The 26,483-nt window shown below is 34.4% G+C and overlaps 1 protein-coding gene across 4 annotated transcripts in view; it reads right to left on the reverse strand.

Moving 5' to 3' along the window:
* The window catches only part of LOC102175120 (ankyrin repeat and KH domain-containing protein 1), a 107,708-nt gene continuing 81,612 nt past the window's right edge, over positions 388-26,483 (reverse strand). For 2 of the 4 annotated variants that reach the window (XM_018050277.1, XM_018050275.1), the window contains 19 exons: positions 22,804-22,949; positions 22,525-22,636; positions 21,914-22,059; positions 21,277-21,419; positions 20,643-20,856; positions 19,634-19,809; positions 19,254-19,416; positions 16,226-16,321; positions 15,658-15,774; positions 12,318-12,492; positions 11,134-11,590; positions 10,533-10,679; positions 8,780-8,929; positions 6,989-8,601; positions 4,005-4,181; positions 2,749-3,000; positions 2,015-2,190; positions 1,146-1,310; positions 388-867 (listed from right to left, as the gene is read on the reverse strand). In XM_018050277.1, coding sequence (XP_017905766.1) covers positions 808-867; positions 1,146-1,310; positions 2,015-2,190; positions 2,749-3,000; positions 4,005-4,181; positions 6,989-8,601; positions 8,780-8,929; positions 10,533-10,679; positions 11,134-11,590; positions 12,318-12,492; positions 15,658-15,774; positions 16,226-16,321; positions 19,254-19,416; positions 19,634-19,809; positions 20,643-20,856; positions 21,277-21,419; positions 21,914-22,059; positions 22,525-22,636; positions 22,804-22,949 — 4,685 coding nt within the window. In that variant the 3' untranslated portion in view covers positions 388-807. The remainder of the gene's footprint in view (positions 868-1,145; positions 1,311-2,014; positions 2,191-2,748; positions 3,001-4,004; positions 4,182-6,988; positions 8,602-8,779; positions 8,930-10,532; positions 10,680-11,133; positions 11,591-12,317; positions 12,493-15,657; positions 15,775-16,225; positions 16,322-19,253; positions 19,417-19,633; positions 19,810-20,642; positions 20,857-21,276; positions 21,420-21,913; positions 22,060-22,524; positions 22,637-22,803; positions 22,950-26,483) is intronic. The other 2 variants (XM_018050276.1, XM_013965609.2) reach the window with 1 other exon arrangement.

Here is a 26,483-nt window from a genome sequence, read left to right on the forward strand (position 1 = left end):
ACAAAAGGAGTCTGAAGGGTGATCTGGGTGTCTTAAGTCTGTTCAGTGTCATCTGACTGAAATCCTATTGTTCTTATTAACATACTCATGATCCACAAAGAGTTAAACCTTTCAATGGCCTATCTGCTAAAATCAGATAGGATACATTACAGGGGCTTGAAACATTCTCACTTATAAAAATATATGCAAGAAAACCAAAGAACAAGGAATGTTTAACAGAGTAAATTATACAACTCATTCTAAAAGTGCTTCTGCAAGGCAACCTAAGAATGGACTCTAAAGTGTAAAATGTGAGAAGCCTATTACAAACACAGTATTAACAACCTGGTTCAATATGATTGTGGATTGGGCAGTACCTGCATGACCACTGAAAGGATCACACCCCACTTCTAAACACTGTTCATCTTTTTATTGAATATTCTGGTAAATATTTCACATTAATACAGGCTACATTAAGTAGAGCCACTATATGACAAGAAATTTACTCAACTTTTTCCTTTTAAGTATGTAAACAATTGTACATGTATTTACCACCCTAAAAGGTTGAAATATGTAATCATCTAATTCTTTTCTGCGTACAAGTAGCATTCAGTATGTTTAGCCCAAAGCACTAATTTCAAAATGGCTAAACTAACCAGAGAACATAATCAGGTGGTTAGGAAATCAATTTGTTCTTATACAATGGGCAATCAAATTTCCATTGCTAAAGCCTCAGAGAAAATTTCTTAGGCACATTAAAAAAAAATCCCCAGGGTTCTTCCAAGGTCAAAATTTCTCAAACAAGGCTAAAGAATAAGACCTTCTAACTTAGTTGACATATTTGAGATGCATGTTTCCAATATGAGGTGCCCACGTGCCAGGCCAAATCTGAAAAGGGGGAGGAAAAATTGGAATTTCTAATTAGGAATCTTTAGACATTTACAAAACGAATAAATAAATGCAATGGCAATTCACTGTTTCTGCCTAGAAAGAATACAGTACATGAAACAAAATGTTAAGTAGCATCATCTTGATATTGAAAAACTTAATTCAGTTCAAGGTGGTAAGATGTCTTGACTTTTGATATTCAGAACTTGTATTACCCAAAGAATTAAAAGGATGACATGATAAATGTGAAAAATAAAAGAGCATTAAGTTCATTTTACCTGCTGGGCATCAGTGCATTCAGTTGAATTTTGAATAACTTTTATCATAGGGTTCCAAGAAGGATCTGGGTTGTGAAGTCCATTAAACAGAGGGCCTCCTGGAACATCAGCAAGCTGAGGATGGGAGGGTATTATGGTGCCTCCATACATGGAAATTGGTAGACCCTAAAACAGCAGAAAGATGTAATCATGAAGTGACTATAAATGATGATTCCATAATACCAGCATATATCTCTCTCATTTCCCTTCATTCAAAGAACTCCAGAGTATGTAGTACGTATAGCACCACTGTACAGTGTTGAGAAACTGAAAGTAGTAGTTATCTACATCAGCAACACTTTTTCAAAGAGAATAGAGAAAACAACTAAATCCAATATTCAATGATTGGGAAATTTCCAATATTTTATGAACATATAATACCCCAACTTTCCCACATTTTAGATTTACTTTACTTTACTAATAAGCTTGTGCTAAGAAAAGGGAATTCTACACGATAGCTTGCAGCCACAATCTGGCTTTATGGCAACCTGGAAGCTCTCAGAGCAGACAAGAGGGCAATGGTGAGCTCAGAGCCAGCTTTCCAGAGGGGGAGAGGCCTCCCTTCTCAGCTGTGGCAGCCAGATGCAAAGCAGCAAAAGTCAAATCTTCCAGGTTTGGAAAGATGGCAGGATCTTCAGGATAGTTCGAGGACAAACTAATGTAAACAACATAACCCACTTTTGAAAATAGATAAAAGATCTGACAAATTCATAGAAACAAACTAGTTATAACCAAAAAGGAGAATTATTTCAGTACGAATTACTCCTTAACATGTGACTACATTGGCTGGCAAAGTGTTAAACAAGTTACAATGATGTTTGTCAACTCACTTTAGAAAAATCCACAAAACTGCTTGCCATAGGCTGATGAAAAATGTTAGAGGGGGCTACCATTCCAGAATCATCTCTCTCCATTGGCTGGTGCTGAGAGAATGTGCTTGGGTCTGACAGTTGTTGATGCATTGGATGGTTCCCTATCACAGACTGTGACCAACCTGATAACCCTTCTAGAAAAAAGAATTGAAATCAAGAGTTAGCTATTTATCTGGATAAAATAACAAAACATTACCACTGGAGTTTTTCATACTAAATTTAATCAAAAGCATTCCTTTGATAGCTCAGGACACATTCATAAAAATCTTTGCAACCCAAAAAAACCCCCCAAGTTCCTGTAATTGGATGTAGTTTTCAGAATATCCCAAACACTCTACCTTGTCCTTCAAAAGATTAAATGCTCTCTGAAAGAAATCAAATGATTGTCCCATTCTCCAGTGAAAAGCTTAAGAGGGAAAGGAAGTATGCTTTGAATTTTTAATTTCTAATCAACTCTGTATTTATTATTTTATATTTATTACTATCATACACATTACATCTATTATTAATATATAACCCAAACTAACATTCCAAACTTTGAGACTGGACTGGGCTCCTCAAAGGTTTAAACAATCCTACTAGTTAAGTGTAGGAATTAAGCTTATTTATTTAGATAAGGAACTAAGTTTAAAAGGCAAAATCTCACAATTTACTCAAGATATCCTTCCAGAAAGAGGGCACTATAACTGTACCTGACATGGCATTAACACCAAATGACCAGATTCCACTGTGTCCAACAGGAGCGACAAAACCAGTTCCCACAGGGGCTTGTGCAACAGACCCTCCTTGTCGAATTCGGGCTAGTCTCTCTGTTCCAATGGGGGGAGGGATTTTTCGATCCTGACTGGCACTGCCTCCTTTTGGTTGGCCCAATGTTGGTGGGGCAGAAGTGGCTGAAAGAGGTGAAGATGATCCCGAAGAAACAGATGGAATAGGAGAGTCACCTGGTGGCAAAATATTTCTCTATTGTTTTATTACATATAAAAATTCAAATTATAAAAATATGAGAAACCTTGTTGGAAAGATCTATTCCACAACACAGGTTCTGGAAAGAAAATTTTCATTTTGCAAGATCATTCAAATGAAAATATATGAGTTCTATATACATTATCCTATACTACTACTGCCTGAAGCAAGTACAAATAATCTAAATTTTTTTTAAAACTGAACTGAACAAGGCTAGAAAGGAAGAAGGCCCTATTTATTCTTGCTGTAGTTATTTTGTCAAAGGACCAATATTCACTGACTACCTCATGATGCTCATTAAAAATATCAAATCCTGTTCACGTTCTTCTAGAACTTCATCTATTCTAAATATTGAAATAATTAAGATAGAACAGGGGAATATTTTTACTTATAAATGGCAATACAGTTTCCTCAAATGTAAAAATAAATGAGGAATCATACCAAACTGATTAGATATTTAAATACAACCATTTCACAATACTGACCTCAAAGCATCTTATAAAACTACTTCCCTTTTTCTTTTCTCTTTTTTTTAACTCAAGGCAGATATATTGAATGAGTTAGGAACAAATGATGCTTAGATTGGTATAAAGTAACTAGATCCTTAGGTGGTGGTTTGGATACTAAAAGAGATGACTCTTGATAAAAATGCCATGGTTCATCAGAAAATAGAGGATACAAAAAAGCTGAACTCAAACCAAGAGGGTAAGCAGCTTCTTCCTCAGTTTCTCTCTTTTCTTTGTACCTCTTTTCTTGATCCAAGTCTCAGTGTAACCTCAAATCTGGCTTGAAAGAATAGCCTGACCCTTCTCAAGTTTTCTAGCCTATAAATGACTGATAATTTTTGACATGACTACAATACAAACCTTGGGTATTTGCATATAACTTAGATTACTTAAAATTACAATATGGTGTTCCCTATAACAAATGATTTAATAACTTATTAGAGACTCTTTGGGACGATTTCCTCCAGGATTCCTACATGAGTTTGAGGCGCTCGTCCAAGGGTGGGGAGAAAAATGTTGTCTGTTGAAACTAGGGGTCCCAACAGGAGCTGGCCCTTGCAGGAAAACCCGAGTTCCTGGTATGCTGGAAAAACTTGTCAGAGGAGCAGAAGAGGAAGATGGGGAGCTGCCTGATGGGTCAATGGACGGTAATCCTGAAATAAAACAGGTCCAAGACATCAAATTAGCTAAGGCTTTAAAAAATGAAAGTCCAAAGTTTACTTAATTCCTCTTTAAAAAAGAAGAAAGCACACAGTTTATTCTGTGGATCACAGCAACAAGAATCCATTTATACCACACTGTATGTCCCAAACCCATTTTTGTTTCTTGCAGTCTAGAAGAATACCCCAGGCAACACTAGATATAGCAAGTCCAGTGTTTAAGCCTTCATTGGAGGGGATATGAAATGACAGCATGTTGTGACTAAGTGTTACTTGGAAGAATAGCTGTTCATCTCTATAATTATAGTCATTTCCTATGCAAAATGAATAACAAAATCTACCAATTTTTTTCTTCCTGACAAGGAGGAAAAGCATACTATTAAACTAAAGATAATTTCAGAACTCCATCTTATAAAAAAAAAATCAGAAGTTGCAAACTACATCAAAATTTCTATCAATATCTAGTTTACATAAGTCTGAATTTGATAGTCTTCTCAAATTCCATTGCTTTCTCTGGAGAGTGTAGTAGAGACAGAGGGCAAGGATCTGGAAAAGGATTATAGGTGCTCATTTCAGGAAAAAGTAGTTAACATCAACATAAAAAATTCAAAATTCTAAGGCAGATCTTTAATTCAAAGGCTTTAGTATATTCACTGGGTTGTGCAACCATCACCATAGTCAATTTTAGAACATTTTTGTCCACACTAAAAGAAAATGTATGCATTACCTGTCACTCTCCATCCTCCTTTACCTGATCCATATCTGAACCTTTAAGCAACTACTAACATATTTTTCTCTCTAGATTTGCCTATTCTAGAAATTTCATATAAAAAGAATTATACAATATGTGGTCATTTGTGACTGGCTTCTTTCACTTAGCAAAATAGTTTCAAAGTTTATCTATATTGTAGCACAAATAACTGCTCCATTTCTTTTACTTTATCTCATCGAATATACATTATACTGAGGATAATATCTTATTTTATAGATACACCACATTTTGTTTTCCATTCATCAATTGATGGACATTGGATTGTTTCTACCTTTTGGCTATTATGAATGGTTTTGCCATGAGCATACCAGTTTTTGTGTAGGCATATGTTTTCTCTTGGGTATACCTAGGAGAAGAATTACTGCATCATATGGTAACCCTTTTTAATTTCTTAAGGAACTATTTTTCCAAAGTGGCTGTAACATTTTAAATTTCTGCCAGCAGAGTTTGAAAGTTCCAATTTCTCTACATGCTTTCTTGTCTTTTGAAAAGTCAACCAAAGAAACCACCCAGGCAGTTAAGAAATGAAGCCAAGCTTAATCAATCCTGGACCCTGGAAGGAAAGTCAAGGATTAATGCTTGCTTAAAAAAAAAATTTTTTTTTTAATTAGTAATAAGTAATTTTGATGTTACAGATCTGAATAATAAGGATCCCAAACCTGGTTTACTACCAAATTAGATGGATAATTTCCTTACTTTCTTTTTTCCAGCCATTCATAATCTGCACATCTTCTAGGATACAGTATTAGAGTGCAAAGAGCTCAAACACTGGAATATGAAAGATCTGAAGCTCAACTCTAGCTAAGGCATCTAAATTCACGTATTAGTTAGTGCCAGTCACATGGATTAATTTAAAAATTAATTAAATTTTACCACAGTCTGAGCATTGGCAATGAGCTCTTCTTTCATCCTGGGGCCTCTTGAAAACTTTATTAGTTTGACCAAAATGAAAAGTTAAAATAGCACCTATTTATATATATAACAAAAAAATCCTGGAGAATAATATTTTGGACCATGGATGGTCTTATGTAACATTTATTTCTATTTGAAAGATGATATAACAGCTATGTTTTCCTGAAAAGATAAGTAAATGGAAACGTATCTGATAGAAATGCTAAGGCTATGCCATATTAGTAAACTCACAAATTTTAAACAACTTAGATCAGTTTATAACTAATAAAAAGGAAATGGGCTCTGGGAAGTTTTCCAACTGGAAAAAAAAAGCTAAATAAGTGGTACTATTACTTCTTACTCTCATTCTAGGTCAGCCACAATTTGTAATTTGTTTTTTAGCATTTATTAGAGCAGATTGGACTAAATCAGAGCATAATAGAGCAGACTGGAACAAAATTTTGGCCCTTAGACTCTGGAAAATAGATTCTGGCTTTCCAAATATCTCTGAGCCACCACTAGCCTCTTATTTTTCCAAATCTTTCTTATACTGCCTCAGCAGCTAATTTCTAACTTCAAGGAACAAAGAGCTGATTTGAAATTGTTTTTTAAAAATAAGAGTGCATACACGACTGGATCTCTTCAAGCAGCTCCATCTACTATAAAGAAGATGGGTTAAGACATTTAATATTCATTCTGAGCACCCATGACTGAAAACAAAGAATGTAGATTATGAACTGTAACCCAACCTTTTTAAATTAAAGAAATGCAAACACTCACTTTGATTTTAAAAATGTCTGTGAATTTGGAATTCTTGAAGCATCCTATGGGTCCCTTTTATGAATATCTTAATATCAATTCTAAGAAAATGAACTGACATAAGGTATAACTTCCTTGATAACAGGTACAGAGAGATCATAAAAAAGAATATAAACCAGTTCATATTTGAGTGACTTACCTATAACTAGTTTTTTGTCTACTCAATCAGCAGTCATTAAGGGGTCTTTACTGTTTATGATAACATGCATGATCATGCAATAAATATTACGTATAAAATAAATGCTTTATAATCTTTGGAAGGTTAGATTATGCTGTTAAAGCCCCAAATTGCACAGTCATGACAGTTATAATAACTTACCAACTGGACTGGTAGAAACTCGCTGGGAAGGTGATCTGAAGCCAGGTGCCTTCGAATTGTCAGGGTGCACATTCTCCAAGTGTCCAAGTACAGAGCTACCCAGAAATGCTGACTGAACAGTGAAAGAGGCATCTGCAGCAACTCGTGAGGACAGAGGACCATCTCCCCAACCCTGGTTAGCTGGCACCTGACTGCTATCAAAAAGACTACTGAAGTGATTGAAAAGCGTGGCTGGGCCAAATGTAGGTGGTAAAGATTTATTTGCTGGGTTAATGTGCATCTGAGAACCATTCATAATGTTCATGGCTGAAGAAAGCTGCACTGTAGCTGGTGGGCCTTGAGGTGGTGTTAAAGGAACTGGATTTGTAACAAAAATGGACTGCGGATCCTGGTGTATAGTTGCATTTGGTACCACTGAGTAGAAAGAACCTCTGGGTTGCAATCGATGAGAAACTCGAGGTGCTGGTACAGCTAACTGAGGTAAATTACTGGTATCCTGATTATCAGCAGCAACCAATCTAGGTGATGCCAAAGTCAATGGAGCAGGTTCTGAATTAGATGCAAAAGGCATTGACATAGGACTTAAATCAGAGACACTGGATGGCTGTGCTTCCTCCTGTGTGTTATTGGACGGAGGAGTGGGACTACCAGATGGGTGAGTTTCTGGAGCTCCTGGGGTGTTGCTGGCAGAGCTACTGCAGCTGTTGGCAGTTGAAGAGGGGGGACACAGGTTTGCCGTGGACTGGTCCTGTGTGGACAGTTTTTCTTTGGGGGCAGGCATGGCAGAGAAAGATTCCATCTTTTGTGAAGAAAGCTGTGCTTGAGAAGTACTTGCAGGAAGAAATGTGGTGGGAACTTGCCCACTAGTGATAGGTGCAGATGAGACTGAAGGCAGGGAACTACAAGTGCTTGTCATAGAAGTAATCACTGTCGCTGGAGGGCTTGTCTTAGGCACACAGGCAAGCAGCTGCTTTCTGACTGATGAAGGAGTCCGGGTATTAGTCACACACAGTTGCTGACTGGCAGCAACTACAGAAGAGACAGTGATAGGGCAACTGGCAGTAGCTAGTCCAGTAGACTCTGAGGGTAGAACAGTTCCGTTCTGGTTAGGTAGACGGCCTGTATTATTATGCTTTGGAGAGCTGTTTGTGTTGCCAGGATTCACAGGTCTCACTGGGAATGGTCCCCAAGTGTTAGGAGAGGGTGAAAAGGTTCCTCCAAACTGGGCCATGGGTAAGCGAGGATGCCGAATCTGTTGCATGGTTTGAGCAGCCAACAGGGCAAAATGCGGGTGGGGATAAGCTAAGGGGAGAGAAACTGGGAAAGAAGAACGTACATTTGCTGGAACGTTCTTATTAAGTTTATTAGTGGGCTGGAACGTAGATAATGTTGTTGCCTGTGAAGTTACAAGACTTGGAGCACCCAAGGGAAATGCATTTTTACTGGAAGCTGCTGTGGTGCCTACTCCAGATGAGAAGTTTGCATGAATGGCTTTGGTGCTGGCAGGTGTTCTGATATGGTTTTTAGGAATCAAGTCTTCCAGTTCCTTAGCAGGATCCTGAATAAGTGCATTAATAAGTTGAACTGCATATCTTGTTGATTCTGTACCACCCCTGGGGAGAAAACCAACAAAAAACAAAACAAGATCAAAATCACAAAAAACTAGGTAATCTTTACCATGAAATAAAATTCTGATTGTACCATGGCTAAGAAAAACGTGCTTCTAATACAGTTTAACTTCCTCACAGAACTAACTAACTAAATATACATATGTATATATTTCATAATCACCTAATTGTGATCATTCTCTCGCCATTCTTATCTTTTTGTTTATCTACATCAATGTGGGCACCAGTAACATCTTGAATTGCAGTGATGTTGCATCCTCCTCTTCCCATTATTCTGGAAACCACTGAGGCTGGAACAGATAATTTTTTTGACCTATAAAAATGAAGACCACACATATGAGCATACGAAATCAAAATGTTTATTAAAAAAACATGTCTCAGTAAGTATGTTCATGAATATCTGGAGAATAGTATTTATCAAACCTTAAAGAGGAAGTTATTAGAAGCTTTTATTTAGAAACTGACCTCTTATTATACTGAATTTAATTTAGTAATGATGAAAAACACATTGCTATTTGAAAAAAATTATACTTAAGTCACTCATGATCCCAGCATTCAAACTATCATATATTAACTGAATGGCAATGATCATATATACTGATACTTTCAAAATTAAAATAATGCATACCACATTGTTAAACTCTATATGAAAATGAATACAGGCAGATTATCAGTTTCAATGACTTTACTAAGCAATAAGCCTCGGAGTTGAATTACATAAAAAGCAATTCACAAGTGTGTGAATTCCACTTGTGTGAGTCAAGTGGAACTAGAGAGAACACCAGAGGCTAACACTGGGATCTGACAAGATGGCCTGGGTCTCTTGCAGGATTACTGTGGAAACCCAGTGTTTGCTGGCAGAACCAAATGAAAGCAACATCCATTATTTTCATGTGGTCACTGCTGACTGTCAAAATTCCCCCCTTGAAGATTCCACCCTCAAACTTTGAACTATACCTGCCAGAAGAATACCCAATTGCAGACTCTAAAATACATTTCATGATCAAAATTTAACATCCTAATGTAGACAAATTGGGAAGACTATATTTAGACATTTTGAAAGCTAGAGCATAGACTAGGCCATAAATAATATAATACTTAAATCAATCTAATTATTAAGTACACATCATTTCTCCTGTTCTGCCAACACTTCTTCCTTTTTTGTTTGCTTCTAATGGACAAAAAGTCTTAGAAAAATTATACAATAAAACCTGACATGTTAGTCCTTTGGTGATTAAGTGCACACAAGTAAATCTGTGTCTTGTCCTAATTCCCTGATATAAAGCATGAGCAAAGGCTTGAAATACCTTCTGGATTGTGTGAAACATTTTAAAGCACTGGTCCCTCTCTGTTTTTATTCATCATGGTTTAAGTATAAAGCAGTGTGAATAAAGGGAGTTGTCAAAGTTGGCTGCAGGGATGTTGCTATTTGTCTTTATTTTTTTGAGGGAGAAGGAAGTTTTAATTTTATGAGCTCTTTCCCCACCTTTTATGGTGATTTAACTGTATTAGTTAAATGTAGACAACGATTCTTTAGCGAACTCTAACATTATTTAAATACTGCAGATGAACAAACTTGTCTGACTCAAAATGGGACCATTAAACAATATCATAGCCCTCACCAATAACATTGTGACTCTGCTGTCAAGTGACTCTCTCTTAGGAAGTTTGTGACCTTTTTGCATGATTTGTCTGTAAACTGTTATATCTTATGCTTTAATAAAGCATTTTTTGTTTTTCTAAAGCCAACATTTCTTACTGTTTCTAATTTTGCTTTAGTCTACTCTGCATGTAATATGGCATTGTAGTTGAAAATAATAGTCACATTCAAATTACTCATTAATTAACTGGGTAACCATCTCACAAGAGGAGAAAACGAGGAGATAAGTTAAAAAGATGAGACTAATTGTACTTACCTTCGGACAACTTCTTTCCATCCTTCCTCTCTTTTTTGCCCCCTTTTAGGGCTAGTCAGATTCAGCTTTATGTTTGGAGAACTTAGTGGCAATGACACTGACTTGTAGGTTGTTGGTAAGGAATTAGGATTCACTTCGCCTTCAAGTCTAAGAGAAATATCAAATCCAATAAAAGATAAATTTTAAGATAGAAACTCAAGAGATTTGCTGAAATATTTGAATTAAAATTTGGCACATCAAATTACTAACAATTCAGAAAAACAGAAATAGGGCAAAGAGTTCATCATTTACTTTAGTATTAAAATGGATTCAGAAGCCAAAAGGACTATATATAATCAATAAAAATGACATAATTAAAGTAAAACCAAGGCAGGCTAACATTTTCAACTTCAAAATTAAATCTTTAAAGTTCTAATAATTTCCTTTCATAACTAGCACATGATTAGGAGGACACTGGTTTTAAATGTTTCAGTTTTAAATGTTGAAGACAGATAATGTGGTAGACTTAAATTATTTAACACAACTTGTGTTACTTCAAGTTCTTGTGCGAGGTATGCAAAAGGAAAGGTAGGTGCAGAGTTAACAAGTCAGAAAATTTTACCGTGTCGGAGTTTTGGAAGCAGAGGTACTTGTCTTTTCCTCTTGGGAATGGAGCAGCAGTGGGGGGTATCTCCTGTCACTAGAGGAATTCACATCCATAGTGAAATTTAACTCTTGGCTTTTACCACCACTGCTACTCTCACTGTTGCAATCTGTGCTGTCCAAGTTATCTGAATCACTGTTCCCACCTGCACCACCACCTTTGCTTTCTCCATTTACTTTATTCTTATCTGCCTTTTGCTGTGCTAAGGATATATGTTGTTCTGGTAATATTAAATGTGCAGTGGGAGGAGTCTCTTTGGTTTTGTTCTTCTTATTTTTCCGGTTGGTGCTAGGAGTTGTCACAACATTGGCCCTTTTTTTCCCAAACACATTTGTGAATGTTGCAGATGTTGCAGAGATTCCAATTGTGGTGGTGGTAGTCGCACTAGGAGGTTCTATGGGAACTTCTTGCTCCACTGTGAAAAAGGATATAAATCACACTGAGAGCCATGGATCTCAAAACAAACTGTGACAGAATATACCTAATAATTCATAATTTACTCTTAGTCATATTTTCCTTTTATCAGTATTCACTAGTAAATAAACAAATCTTTACAGTTGTGAGAATGAAAGTATCATATTTTGATGTCTAACTCAGTACAAAACATTAACGTTCTTAAGCTTTGAAATGCTAGTCTCATGAACTAACCAAAAATCACAATACAGATTGGATTTAAGAAGTTTTTAAAATAGCATTTTAGAATTAGAATTCAAATAGAGCAAAATCATTTGCCTATTACTATAACTGCCAGATTGTACAATAAACAATTCTTTGAAAGTAATGGGCCCCAGTGCTATATAGCTTCAACACTAAACCTTAGTTAACTGAGAAACTAGACCTCTCCCCACTTTCTAACTGGGGAATGAGAGTAAGGAGGAACCTGAAGAAAAGCTGGCAAACCTCACATTAAGACATATATAATGTTTTCACAGGGAACTTAAATTACACCTGAATGTCTTCCCCTTCTGTTTGTCTATGTCACTTTACAATGTGAAATACTGAATACAGAAGTCAACTGTCAATTTCAGATTAAAGTAATTGAATATTTAACTAGAATTAGTTTTGAGAGCAAAAAGCACTCAAAATGAAGCTGATAAACACAAAAGAATTTTTATCATTAATTCAGATGGTCCGTTTCTCACCATCTTCCTCATTCTCCTCTTCATCTTCATCTTCCGGTAGTTCTGAATTCTCCTTAGGTTTGTTTTCCTCGTCTTCTTCCTGCTTTCTTTTCTGCTCCTCTTTTTTCTTCTTTCTCTTTTCTTTTCTTTTCTCTCTTTTAGCTGCAAGAGCTTGCTTTCTGCTCTCCTCTCTTGACTGTGAATAAAATTGTTGTTTTAGTCACTAAGTCCTGCCCGACTCTTTATCTCATCTTAACAGTAATGCAATGATTCAAAATAAATGATGAAATGATGCTTTTGTTTATGATACATGGGGTTTCCCATGGATGTCACTCTTAACACACATTTATAAAAGCAACAAAGGAAGAAACAGATATGCTGGACATCATCAAAATTAAACGTTGTTGTGCTTCAAAAGGATCATCAATAAAGTGAAAAAACAAAATCGGAAAAAATTTTTGCAAATCTTACATCTGGTAAGGGTTTTGTATCAGGAAGTGATAAAGAACTCATAACTCAATAATGAAAAGACAAATCAGTCAATTAAAAAATGGGCAAAGGATCTGGAGACATTTCTACAAACAATATACAAATGGCCAGTAAACACAGATGCTCAATATCACAAACCATCAGGGAAAAGCATATCAAATCACAATGAGATACCCATTTCACTGTCACTAGGATGGCTAATCAAAAAGACAGATAAATCATGGTTAGAATGAGAAGAAACTAAAGACTTCATACACTGCTGGTAGGATTATATATACAATGATGCAGCTACCTTGGAAAACAATCTGGCAGTTTCTCAAGTGGTTAAGCACAGAATTGCCATATGAGCTAGCAATTCCATTCCTAGATATGTACCCAAGAGAAATGAAAACATATTTATACAAAAACTTGTATGCCATGCTTGCTTCGGCACCAAATATACTAAAAAAAATTGAAGTAACACAGAAGGTTAGCATTGCTCCTGCATAAGAATGACATACAAATTCATGAAACATTCCATGATAAAACAAAACAGACAATTTGTATACCTATGAAGTGGAAGCAAACTAAATGTTCAACAACTAATAAATGCATAAACAAAATGTTGTGTATCTATATAATGGGATATTATGCAGCAATAAAAAAAGAAGTAATGATATATGCTACAATATGGATAAACCTTGAAAACATGAAGCAAAAGAAGCTAGTCACAGAGGATCAAATACTGTATGATGATTCCAAATATCAAATGTCTGGAATAAGCAAATCCATAGAGACAGAAAGTAGATTGGTAACTAACTAGATTTACATGGCATTGTTTAATTAAAATGCAACTGTTACAATCTTTATAAGATATTAACAAATTTCACTATGAAAATATCCATAGGAGGCCATTATAGAAATTATTTATTTTCAGAAAGGGGAACATGACAATGGTTGCCTCACATCATAAAGAAAGCTTGAAACAAACAGAAAACACATCAAATTACTCACATTTTTATGGAAATTATCTAAAAAATCCTCACCATATGAAACTGACAATGAAGTCCAGCTGCCCTGGTAATTAAGTAAAGCACTTTCCCCAAAACTATAATTTACAATTCTAAGTCACAAATAAGCTATTTTTAACATTTTTATTTATCAAAAACCAGGTATCAGCAAATTACGGCTTGAATGCTAAGAATAACTTTTACATTTTAAATGGTTGAAAAAAATGAAAAGGCAAACATTTCGTGACATGCGAAAATATCACAAAAGTAAAATTTTGATGTCCATAAATAAAGTTCTACTGGAACACTTCATTTAACCACGGTCTGCGGGTGCTTTCATACTACCACAGCAGAGTCAGAGAGTCATGACAGAGTTTATATGGCCTACAAAGCCCAAATGTTACTCTTCTGCACTTTATAGTGTGGCCAAAGAAAGAAAGAAAAAAAAAAGATAAATAAAGTCTCTCAACTCCCTATGTAAATGAGAAAGGGTCTGAGGATTGAAAGAAGAAACTGCATATTCAGTTAACAATTATTTTATCATTTTTGTAGCATAAGAGCAAAATGGCTGTTCAGGGAATTGCAGACCATACCCCTGGGTAGTTACACAAACATAAAATTACAGACATGGAAGGAACCATAGAAGTCATCAAACTTTAAACTTCCCTTTATTTTAAAATGCGTATTATTTTTTCCACTTGTGATTTTAACTGTAATCAAGTTTATCATGGAGGTATTAAAATTTACTTCATTTCCTAATGATAAAACTTTAAGGTTTTTACCTGTCCCCTTATTATAAGCTATTTATTAGTGAATGTCCTTTAATACATTTGCATCTTTGAGCATCTATCAAAAGTATTTACCTTAGGCTAAATTTCTAAAAGAGGAATGACTGGAGCAAAGGTATGCACTCTTTTTAATTCATCAAATCATCTCCATTAATAAATATATCAATTTATACCATGTATCAAAAGTCATACCAGAGTGCTAATTTCTCCACATTCTAGCCATCAACAGCTATAATCAAAACTTTAATTTTTTTTCCCCCAAACATTTAAATTTTGAGTTTCCCTAGTCTAGCAAAGAAAATTTACATCACTCTTTCACTGTGCATTTCTTTGTTTATTCATGAAGCTGTGCCTTCTCCATCTATTTACTGAAAATTTATATTTCTTTTTCTGTGAATTGCCCATGAAATTATTTTTCATTCTGGGCAAGTTACCTTTTGTCTTATTGATTTTAAGCAACTTTGTATTCTGTTTTTTAACAAGGTTTTTTTTTTTTTTTAACAAACTAAGAATTGGTATCAAAATTTTAGCATCTCTAAAATGATTTTTCCCCTTTCTTTTATCATCAATGAAATATCTTAATGTTAAGCTATCTCACACATTCTAACTCTAATTGATTATAGTATTTATTCTTTTAATGTAACTTCTGGGCTCATAAAAACACCCTCATTTTCTGAGGGAGGCACACTGAGCCTCAGAAAAGTGATCTTTTAAAAAAAAATTTCCATTATATTAGCACATCCAAGGAAACTTAGACATTTACTCTTTAAGAATTTAATAAACCACCGATACCTCAGATCTTATAATAAAGAAAGATTTCCAATGTTTTAATAAATTTCTGCCTACACTAATGGTAAAACAACTTAGGCAATAATATCATGTAGAAAACTGTGACATGTTTAAAAACTAATTCTTCACTTATATGGTTAAAAATATTTTTTTGTATAACAGGTCAGAATAAAAAAAACTTATGGTAGTTTGATAATTTATCATTTTATACAAAGAGATTTTGTTAAGATTATAGTTATATAAGTAGCAAATATTCTACTAGATTTTCAACCAGTTCTAAAAAGGAAAATTATATTTCTCACTCACCTTTTCCAGATCAAGTTCCTTTAAAAGAATACTTGCATTCTTATTTGCTTCTGCAGCCTGTTGGTCTTTAGCCTTCACAATTGTCTCAACACATTGGTGACATTTTTTCAAAAGTTCCTATACCAGAAATGGAATTATATAAATACAGAAACACATAAAGAGGCCAATAAAACTTGAGCTGGTAAGTATACCAAAGCTCAGGGCTTAAAGCCCAAATTACTGAATATTTACTAAACCAAATCAAGTTATCCTTTGAATCTAGAATTTGACTGAAAAATCAAAATAAGCTACCATTTTCTTAAAAAGTTTATGTGTTCTTAGAAAACTGTCTAATCAGGCTAATAATCTAATGATAAAGTTTAGATGCAGTCTCTGTTTACAGTCCGTATTAGGAAGAAAATCTCAAAATAATTTATAAATTATTCTTCATTTGCAAATGGAGAAACTAATCATTGAAAAATCAGGTTACCTGTCTTATAAAGGATGAAAAGAACAGACTGTTAACATATACTTCGGTATATAATCCCATAAAGAATAGAAATGTGCTTCAACAGCATATTAAACCTACCTTATCAGTGATTGTTGCTATGTATCTCATGCATTCTATATCAGAAGGGAACTGATTGACTTCCTTAACCAAATACTGAACAACTTTTACATGACCCTGTAAAAAGTACAACAAAAAGGACACAAAAAAAGTACTGAAAGCTGGCAGATATCCTTAAAAACTTAAGAGTAAAAGGTATAGTAACACTTCAGAATTTACTAAACTTAACAATTGAAACTATGAAAATATGAACAGAGAGAGGTAAGTACAGCATGATGGGAAATACATGGAAGACCAAATGACATTTCTCCTGAATTTAATTTGCTCACATCCCACTGAAAATAGAAATACTTTTGAATAGAAATAGAAATAAATCTATTATAAAATAAAAACTGGTGATGTGAAATCCCTCTCAATATAAAAGGGAAATTAGATCTAAAAGAGGATATTCTAAACTCCAAAGCATTATTTTGCCCCTTTTTGCTTTTTCTTACTGTTCATGGGGTTCTCACCACAAGGATAGTGGAGTGGTTTGCCATTCCCTCGTCCATTAGAACAACAGTTAGAATCTTACATGGAACTGATAATTTTGACTGGTTCAAAATTGGAAAGGAGTACATCCAGGCTGTATATTGTCACCCTGTTTATTTAACTTATATGCAGAGTACACCATGCAAAATGCCAGGCTGGATGAATCACAAGCTGGAATCAAGATTGCCAGGAGAAACATCAACGTCAGATATGCAGATGATATCACTCTAATGGCAGCAAGTAAAGAGGAACTAAAGAGCTTCTTGATGAGGGTGAAGGAGGAGAGTGAAAAAGCTGGCTTAAAACGTGAACATTCAAAAAACCAAGATCATGGCATCTAGAATCACTGGGGACGGTGACTGTAGCCATGAAATTAAAAGAAGCATGCTCCTTGAAAAGAAAGCTATGACACACCTACACAGTGTCTTAAAAAGCAAAGACATCACTTTGCTGACAAAGGGCCATCTAGTCAAAGCTATGGTTTTTCCAGTAGTCATGTACGGATGTGAGAGTTAGACCATAAAGAAGGCTGAGTGCAGAAGAATTGATGCTTTCGAATTGTGGTGCTGAGAAGTCTCTTGAGAGTCCTTTGGATTGCAAGGAGACCAAACCAGTAAATCCTAAAGGAAATTAACCCTGAAAAGTCACTGGAAAAGACCTTGATGCTGGGAAAGACTGAAGGCAAAAGGAGACGGGGGTGGCATAGGCTGAGATGGTTAGATAGCATCACAGATTCAATGGACATGAATTTCAGCAAACTCCAGGAGACAGTGAATGACAGAGAAGCCTGGCCTGTTGCCAAGAGTCAGACACGACTTAGTGACTGAACTACAACAACAACTTTGGCTCTATCTTACTAAACAAGGTGGACTGTCATATTTATCTGAGTCCTATGACTTGAATCTAGGTGAAACATTTTCTAGATGGTATTATCAGAGGCTTGATGATCTGTAATCATTAAAAGTACATCTATTTTAACAACCAAAATTGCATAGTTTCCCTTAATACTAAGGTTCTAAAACATTTTCAAGAAGTAATCTGATGGGGAAAATTCCCTGGTGGTCCAGTAGTTAAGGTTCTGTGCTTCCAGTGCATGTGTACGGGTTTGATCCTTGGTGGGATAACTATAAATAAAATCTTGCACATGCCATGGTATAGCCAAAAAACAAAACAATTAAAAAGAATTAGTCTGATAATGGCAAAAACCAGAAAAGTGGTTGCCTCTTGGGCAGGGAATTAACTGAGAATGGGCATGATCAAAGTTTCTAGGATTATGGAAGTAGTTTATATCTTTATGGGATGTGGATTACATAGGTATATGCATTTATTAAAACTCATTAAACTTAGCATCTTAGATTTGTGCACTTTTAATATATGTAAATATATCTCAATTTAAAGCAAAGAAAAAATTGGAAAAAATATTTAAGATTTTTTAAAAGACAGGTAACTTACACTGTTCTCATTCAATAGTTATTTACTGAGAACCTAGTGTGTGTCAGGCACTGTGCTGAACAACTAGGTATAAATAGTGGTGAAAAAGACAATCATGAATCTTCACCTTCATAGATCTTCCAGTCTAATTAGGGAGTGAAAGTGAAAGTCACTCAATCATGTCCAATTCTTCGCAACTCCATGGACTGTAGCCTGCCAGGCCCCTCTGTCCATGGCATTCTCCAGGCAAGAAGACTGGAGTGGGTTGCCATTTCCTTCTCCAGGGGATCTTCCTGACCCAGAGATTGAACCCAGGTCTGGGGCAGATTCTTTGCTGTCCAAGCCACCAAGGAAGCCCCTAACCGGGGAGAGGAGCATTAAAAAACTAATACATGTTTGTATGTATAATTACAAAATGAGATAAAAAAATAATGGTGAACTATAAAAGAGAACAAGAGAAACTTTTCATTTTGCAAGTTAGGAAAGGACTTTCAGAGAAATGATATTTAAGGAGTGGACATTAAAGAATGAGGAGAAGTGAGCCAGGTGAAAAGCAAGTGAAAGAATATTTCAGGAAAAGAAAACCAGTGAGCAAAGGGCCTCAGGAAGTTAAAATTTTAGTGACTTCTAGGCCAGTGGCTGAAGTGTAGTGAGCAAAGGGGCAAAGGGGAAGGGCAGTAGAAATGAGTGGTCTAAGGCTGGCATGAGCCATATCAGCTTTGTAATATACAGCAGAGAAGTAAACCTTAATATATATAGGAGGTATAATAAATTTTTATGAGAGTCTACTTGTTTTTGTTCCTCTTAAACATCTATCTACCTGGAATATCTGCCCTGAAATCTCATGTTTTATGTATATAAATATAACAAAACTCCTCAAGATATGAAGTTATTTAACAGCAAAGTTGCTTATAGGGAACTACCATACAGCTCTTAGATTTGGCCACAAAGAGAGTAGAGACAGCAGGGGTGTGTATATAGAAATAGCGTCAATTCCTCAAGACCAATTTATCTTTCTCCTATGACTTCAACTTTCAAATTCAGTAGTTTTAAACAAATTCTGTCATTTTTGTCCACATCAAGTTACCTTGCGAAATGCTGACATAAGAGGTGTGATTTTCCGGTTATCAGCTCCATCCACATCAGCACCTGATCGCACTAGCAATTGCACCACTTCAAAATGACCACCATTGGATGCCAACCAAAGTGGTGTGTTTCCCTTCTTGTTACGAACATCAATATGGGCTCCCCTGTACAAATCAAATAATGTTAGTATAGCTTGCTTCCTATGAGAAGGGGCTAACTTTTCCTTTTTTTCTCTAATTTATCTTTTCTCTTTTATAAAGTAGCAAGCAAATACTCTGTTCTTTTAAATGTCAAATAAAGTAAAACAATTTTATTAACTGTAAAGGCTCTGAAAAGTGAAAGGGATCATAGGAAATTTTTACAAATATAAAATTCACCTACCTATTAATCAGGAGCTCACAAAATTTGTAGTGACCTTTGTCCGCTGCTATTGTTAAAGCAGTGTCTCTTGATGAAGGCACAGGGGGGGCATTGACATCTGCTCCTTTATCTAGGAGAACTCTTCCAACCTCTGCATATCCCCCAGAAGCAGCTTCCATCAAGGGGGTAAGACCAGTCTGTTTAAACCAAAAAATTATGTGGGTAAATCACATTGATTTCTTTAAAGGACTGAAACAATGACTTGTAAGTTGATTCTATTTCTGATTTTCTCTCCCAAGAGAGCTAAGCAAAATTCACTCTTAAGCTTTACTAAAATAGCAAGTGAAAACTGTTAGATTCAGTTAAGACATACTAGACTAAATTAACTTATACTACCTTATGGTAATAAAAAACAGTTCATAACATCTCTGTTGTTATAAATCTATATGAGACAGTAACTGTCTCTTTTAAGAAATAAAAAAGTGATAATCAGGGAAAAAAATAAGAGACTTTTTCAGACATTTTCAGATATTTTCAATTTGAAATGACTAATAGGTTGACCATTGTCTGGTTATAAAGAATTACACATAAGCTACGTGTTTCAGGGGGTCTAAGTACCTAATAGTTCTAAGAAGAGAAATTATAAACACTGACACTAACTCCTACTTTCTAAATGCTACACTGTCATGAAATTGTCATAATGTGTTACAATCAGATTACAGTTGCCTCAATTTTAGTTCCTTCAGTTTTGTAATTTATAAAGTAATTTTTGATTGCGATTTTTACCAATGGTAAAGCACCTGTCTCATTAAAGGAGATCTTAGCTGTCCTTGATAAAGTTAGGAATGGTGACAGTGTGTCACTGACCACTGGATAGCACTATTCTACAATCCTGCACTGGGGCAGGAATTTCCTAATTTTAACTTAGAAAAATGTTAAATAGCACATTCAATTTGAGTGTGCTATGCTATATTATGCTCTTTCTATTAGAAATATGTCTGAAGTAGTTAACAAGTTATAAAATGCTTACCTTTGCCCTATGTTCAACATTGGCTTTTCGGTCCAGAAGCAAGCTCACTACTTCTGCTCGGCCTTGGAAACAGGCCAAGGTGAGAGCTGTGTTCCGATTGGTCTCTATTTGGGCATTAATATCTGAACCCATATCAAGCAGCAGTTTCACTGCAGGAACATGTCCATTCATTGCAGCCAACATCAGGGGAGAAATACCTAGTTTACTCCCAGTCCTAAGGGGGGAAATGTGCTCAGAAAATTAAAATAATATGTTGCCTGTTGTTTTTTTAAAAGCAGAGAGAACATAAAAAATGAAAAAGTTTCAGTGAAAAGAAAGCTTTCTAACACCAAAGAATAGATTTTATTTGTTTAGTCTCAAAGTTAGAAAATCTCATAATTAGGAAAATCTCACAATTAAAAACACAACCCCTATTCAGAGGCTATAAATTTCTAACTATATATAACAAAGAGTTTTCTAAAATGAAAACCCTGTTAGCTGAAATAAGCTCTGATTACCACAGGAATAATTGTTGGCCTTGCAACTCTAGTATTATCTTGCTTAAAAATGGCATCTAAATATTTAGGGGAAAACACTTAACTCCAAGGTCATAATTTATTAATCATGAATAATAAAATGAACAGGTGATAGATACCTTGAATTAATTTCTGCCCCAGCATTAAGCAGAATCTTAATGATATTAACATATCCTCCAGATGCAGCTAGACTCAGTGGTGTATAATCAGACACGTTCCTATGTTCTTTATTTGCACCCCGAGCCAATAGCAAGTCTACCACCTACAAAGTAAAATAGGAACAGAGAAATCTAGTTTACACCAAGGGTTCATCTTATAATGAATGAAGCACAAAGAAATGGGATCTTTAAGTTCTCTAAATATCTAACATTTTAATCAGATACTAAATATTCAAATCCCAGTACTAAATAAATGAATTCAATTTTATATCAAGGAATTCAGACCTATGAAATCCTAATTATACTGAAATAATAAGTTGTCACTCTTTCGCTTCAATTATTAAGTGACAAATTTGCATTTCATGTGTTAGGATTTTGCTCCATTCAGACTCAATAAATGTAAGGATACAGAGAATTTCTATTTTGCCTAAAAAGGCAAGAAATAGATTCTTTAAAAGGACATTTACTATTCTCATTAAATTTAATATAAAGATCTCAAAACACATGCAAGTTTTATTCATGTAGCTAAACTACTAAGCACATGCATATTTAAAATACAAATAAAGTGTTTACAAAGTGAAAATAAACATCAGCATACTTCCTGACGTCCACCAGAACATGCTAATGAAAGAGGAGTATCCTTAGTTCGTTCAGATTGTGCTTCTATGTCTCCACCTTTATCCAAAAGGATTTCAACAACTCCAACATGTCCTGCTGTTGCTGCCAGGATCAATGGTGTGAAACCTAAATCAGAAAATAAAAATCTCAGTCAAATTTGTGTTTTTTACTTATTAAGCCACTGTTTTTTAATTCTCACAATAGAAGAAGTCTTTAGGACAGATACCTAAAATCATTTAACATAAAACTGCTTTAAACCCTAATTTGTTACTGACAAAACCCCATAAATACTTGATAAAAAGAAAATGCTAAGTCAAAGAAAACTATTCAAGCTTATAAGCATAATAAACTTTGATACCTTTCTATGCTCTACTTTTGGACCAAGGAAAAAGCAAACACAACTTGCTGTACTTCCCCGGATGATCTATAATTTTTGAATTTCTGAATAATAATTTGGCTCTGTAGATGAACAAATCTGGATATACTTAACTGAAATATGATAACCCACTGACTAGTCCAGGAACTACTTACCCACAGTGAAAAAAAAAATTGTTTTCTGACACCCAAGATTTTATTTCTAACACTTCTTACCTTTTTTGTCTCTGTGTTCAATTTTAGCATCTCGTGCTATGAGTACAGATACAAGTTCTTCATGGCCACCTGCACAAGCTAGGGTTAATGCAGTGTCATGATTGCTCTCAGTCTAGGAAAAGGAAAAAAAAAGAATTAAACTTTTTTCTGTTTATGGTGGGGTTATTGATTGAAGAGCAAATAATGTTAATTTCCACAATTAATGTACAATGAATCTTTTCCTTTCCAAAGAAAATTGGAATGTGCAAAAAATAAATATAAATAAAGCAGTCTACTTACATGTGCATCAATGTCAACTGAAGGATACACAGGGGGTATAGACTGGGAAGCCACATTGCTTGGAGACTGAGAACAGGGTTCAGGTGTAAGACATTCTATGTTTTGAGAAGAGCTGTTTGAGCCAGTGGGCACTCTGCTACTCACAGCTGAAAAACAATATTCATATTGCTGAATTCTACTTTAGAGAGTAAAGTCATTTGTATACAGAAAAACACAGAAAACAGAAAATTCTATAGCAGTAATACAATGTAGTAGTCAGATCACAAGCTTTTCAGTCAGATGGACATATGTTTGAATCCCAGTTCTACCAATGACTTTCTGATCTTGGGCAAGTAATTTAAACTCTCAGAATCTCAATTTCCTTATGTGTAAAATGGGATGATAAATATAAGTTTGTTGGGAATAGAATACTGAGCATGGTACCTGGCATTTAGTGAATACAGAAGAAATAGCAGCCTTTTGCAGGGCCAATAGGAAGAAAATAGTTCCAATTAAAAAAAAGGAATTGTAAATCTTAGTTTGAAAAAGGCAATTAGATAAAAATATCCTGAAAATAATGCAAATTTTTAAAAAAGAAGAAGAAAAATAGAAAGAAGATGTAGAAGAAGGGAAAGAACAAGTTAGAGTATCTCTCTCATAAATAGCAGAGAGTATGTATTTTTAAAATTCAATATTTACTCTGAAAAGTTGCAAAAATAATCAGTGTCTGAAAATCAAACTGCTTTAAAAATGAACACTGGAACTTTTATTTGGGACCTCAAAATCTAGTGTCTGAAACTGAATTAAATGAAATTATATCCTTGTGGCTCTGCATATTTCTTTTCTTTCATACAAGACAAGTTTGCCCCATGGAGGGGGAAACAGGACACATCTCAGAGGGATATTGTGAACTGTCTGTGAGATAATGTATAAAAAGCATTTAACACAGTGTTTGGTATGGTAAGTGCCCAATATATGTAATTATCACATATTTTATAGGACTTCAGTACTATCAATCACTGCATTGAAAAATAAAACATTACAATTCACTCAAGAAAGAAAAAATTCAGAAAAAATATATAATCAATAATATAGAAAAAGACAACAAAATTTCAGTGATGGCAATTAACTTCCTCTTACCCATGCTAAAAGTCAATCAAAAACACATAAGTCATAAAGGAAAATGTAAGCATTTCAACGGTTGGAGAATGTTTTCTCTCTAGAATTTTGATATGGCTGAATCCCAATCAAGGATACTTATGACCACAAGTATGAAAGATTAAGTGTAGTATGCTACTTCTTCATAAATAATAGCAAATTTTAAGGACATTACTACATGAGCTGTCCCTCCCTCCTCCCAACCAATATATATAGAATCATCTTGATCATATGAATTTCTGCAGCTTCTGTTACCACATAAATATACACATAAATATTTAGCCATATGGTTATAAATAAAAATGATTATAAACATTTGTTTGGCCTTACAAGAATGTGCATGATGAAAACAAAGCTTTAAAAATCTGTCACTGGATGAATTAAAAGCACATAGTATTTTGCTGCCCCCCTCAAAACAGCTGATAAGATTGGAAAAAAGTTCCAGAAACAAGACACTAAACTTTGATATATAGCACCTTTGTAACACTAAGATTTTAACAACACTCTCATAATCATTAACATATGTTAATAAAAAATTACTTTTCTATCATTGTTAAATTTGTTTATTCATGCTATCTCTTTTTGTGACTATGAAAAACAGATATTCAAAAAAATTTAAATAGTTGACTAGAGTGCTATGTCAGAATGTGATGGTATAAAAGACTTTTTTTACAGAGTTGGTTTTTAAAAAATACTTTTGTACATTTAACAGCTCTATTATCAAAAAAGTGTTACTACGTTGATTGTACACTTTGGTACAACAGTATCCTAGAAACATTTTTTCCTCCTTATAATAATGACAACCAGAAACATTCCACAGAAGTGACTTTAAAAGGATTAATTACATATGAAAAGTTCTAAAGATAAAATTAGAAAATAGCAAAAATTTTAAAAGTATATGTGGAATAAAGGATTTATTAAGATAAAATTATACCAGGACTATGACAATTTCAAAAATCCTAAAATGCTTCCTACGTCTGAACAAAATGTCTCTGAAAATGACCAAAACAGATTATCATGAAAGTCACTACATAATTAGAATTAAATTCATGTACTATCCTAAAATGGGGTGATACTTTACTTAATTCTTTATAAAATTTAAGACAGTTTTGTAGGCAATATGGAAGATAGTAATGTTGCAAGGTCTTAAGACATTAAATCACTGTAATCCAATTTAGGTAACAGTAACTGTATTAAATATTTCCATATAAATAACAATCTATAAATAAAATATTAACATCTACTAGAAGAAATTATTACTTAAAGATATTTTATTATAAATTCCCTCAAAGATAATTTTCCAATTACTTCATTCTAAAACCTAAATTGACTATCACCGGATTGCTTAAAGCAAGATACTTTTGAATTGGAATGTGTTGAGAGCCTATGAAGATGCCAACAACATTAACAATGTTCTAAAGTCACAAAACTGTATTAAACCTTATATACAAATCATATCTAAACATAAAAATAACAAGGGAAATTGTTATTTGATACAATTTAGAATTCTAAGAAAATAATATCTTAAATATAAACTCAGAACTTCCAGTTGAATCAAATGCATGCATATTATATCTAAGGTTCTTAAATCTGGCTGAATTGAGTTTGAATCTCAACATTTAACTAGCAATTTAATTTCCATTAGCCTCAGTTTTCAACAGAAAAATAGATGGGAAATGGACTTATTTTCTAGTATTATTAAACAGCTCATGAAATTGCATATATAAAAGCATTTAGCACTGAGCTTGGTAAATGGCAAGCACTCAATAAATGTAAATAAAGAGATATTACTTGATTTTTTTTTAACTAAGGAACTTTATATATTAAGAATGAAAATTTTGCTAGATGTTTCTAGAACTGTTCAATGGTCAAGCTATTTTGAATTTCTTTAAACTGCTGTTTATTTTCAGACCTTTATTCTAGACATCTGAACTGAGAATCACTTGCTATTATGATAACTTCAAAAGCCCAGCACTTACTTTCGGAAGAAATGGACCTGAAGAACCATGTTTCCAATTCGAGAGTAAACATATATTCTGGTTGGGACTACATAAAGTATGATACATCTAAGACTACATACTAAACTGCTGTCAGTCAACTAGTGAAGTTATGACATTAATAAATTATGTATCTAACTAACTCGCTTTCATGACAAAATTTTGAGATAGAACAGCAGTTAAAAAAAAAATCCTGGGACTTCCCCAGTGGTTCGGTGGTTAATTAAGACTCTGCCTTTCAATGCTGGGGGTGTGGTTTCAATCCCTGGTCAGGGAACTAAGGTCCCACATGCCTGGCGTGCTGGGAAAAACAAAACAAAAAAAAACCCTCCTAAGAGTAAAACTTACTGCTATTATCTAAAGTAAAATTGTAAGATGTATTCTCTTTTATTAATAAGGCATGATATCATATAAAGGCATGATAACTAGATTTGATATAGGTAAAATTAATTACATCTTTGGCCTAATCTATAATTTTATTGACATAGTAACATCATATAATCATGGAACTAGGTATTTACCTAATTCATCCTTATTTAATTTTTT

The sequence above is a fragment of the Capra hircus genome, chromosome 7 (genome assembly GCF_001704415.2).
Source record: "Capra hircus breed San Clemente chromosome 7, ASM170441v1, whole genome shotgun sequence".
Taxonomy (NCBI): Eukaryota; Metazoa; Chordata; class Mammalia; order Artiodactyla; family Bovidae; genus Capra; species Capra hircus.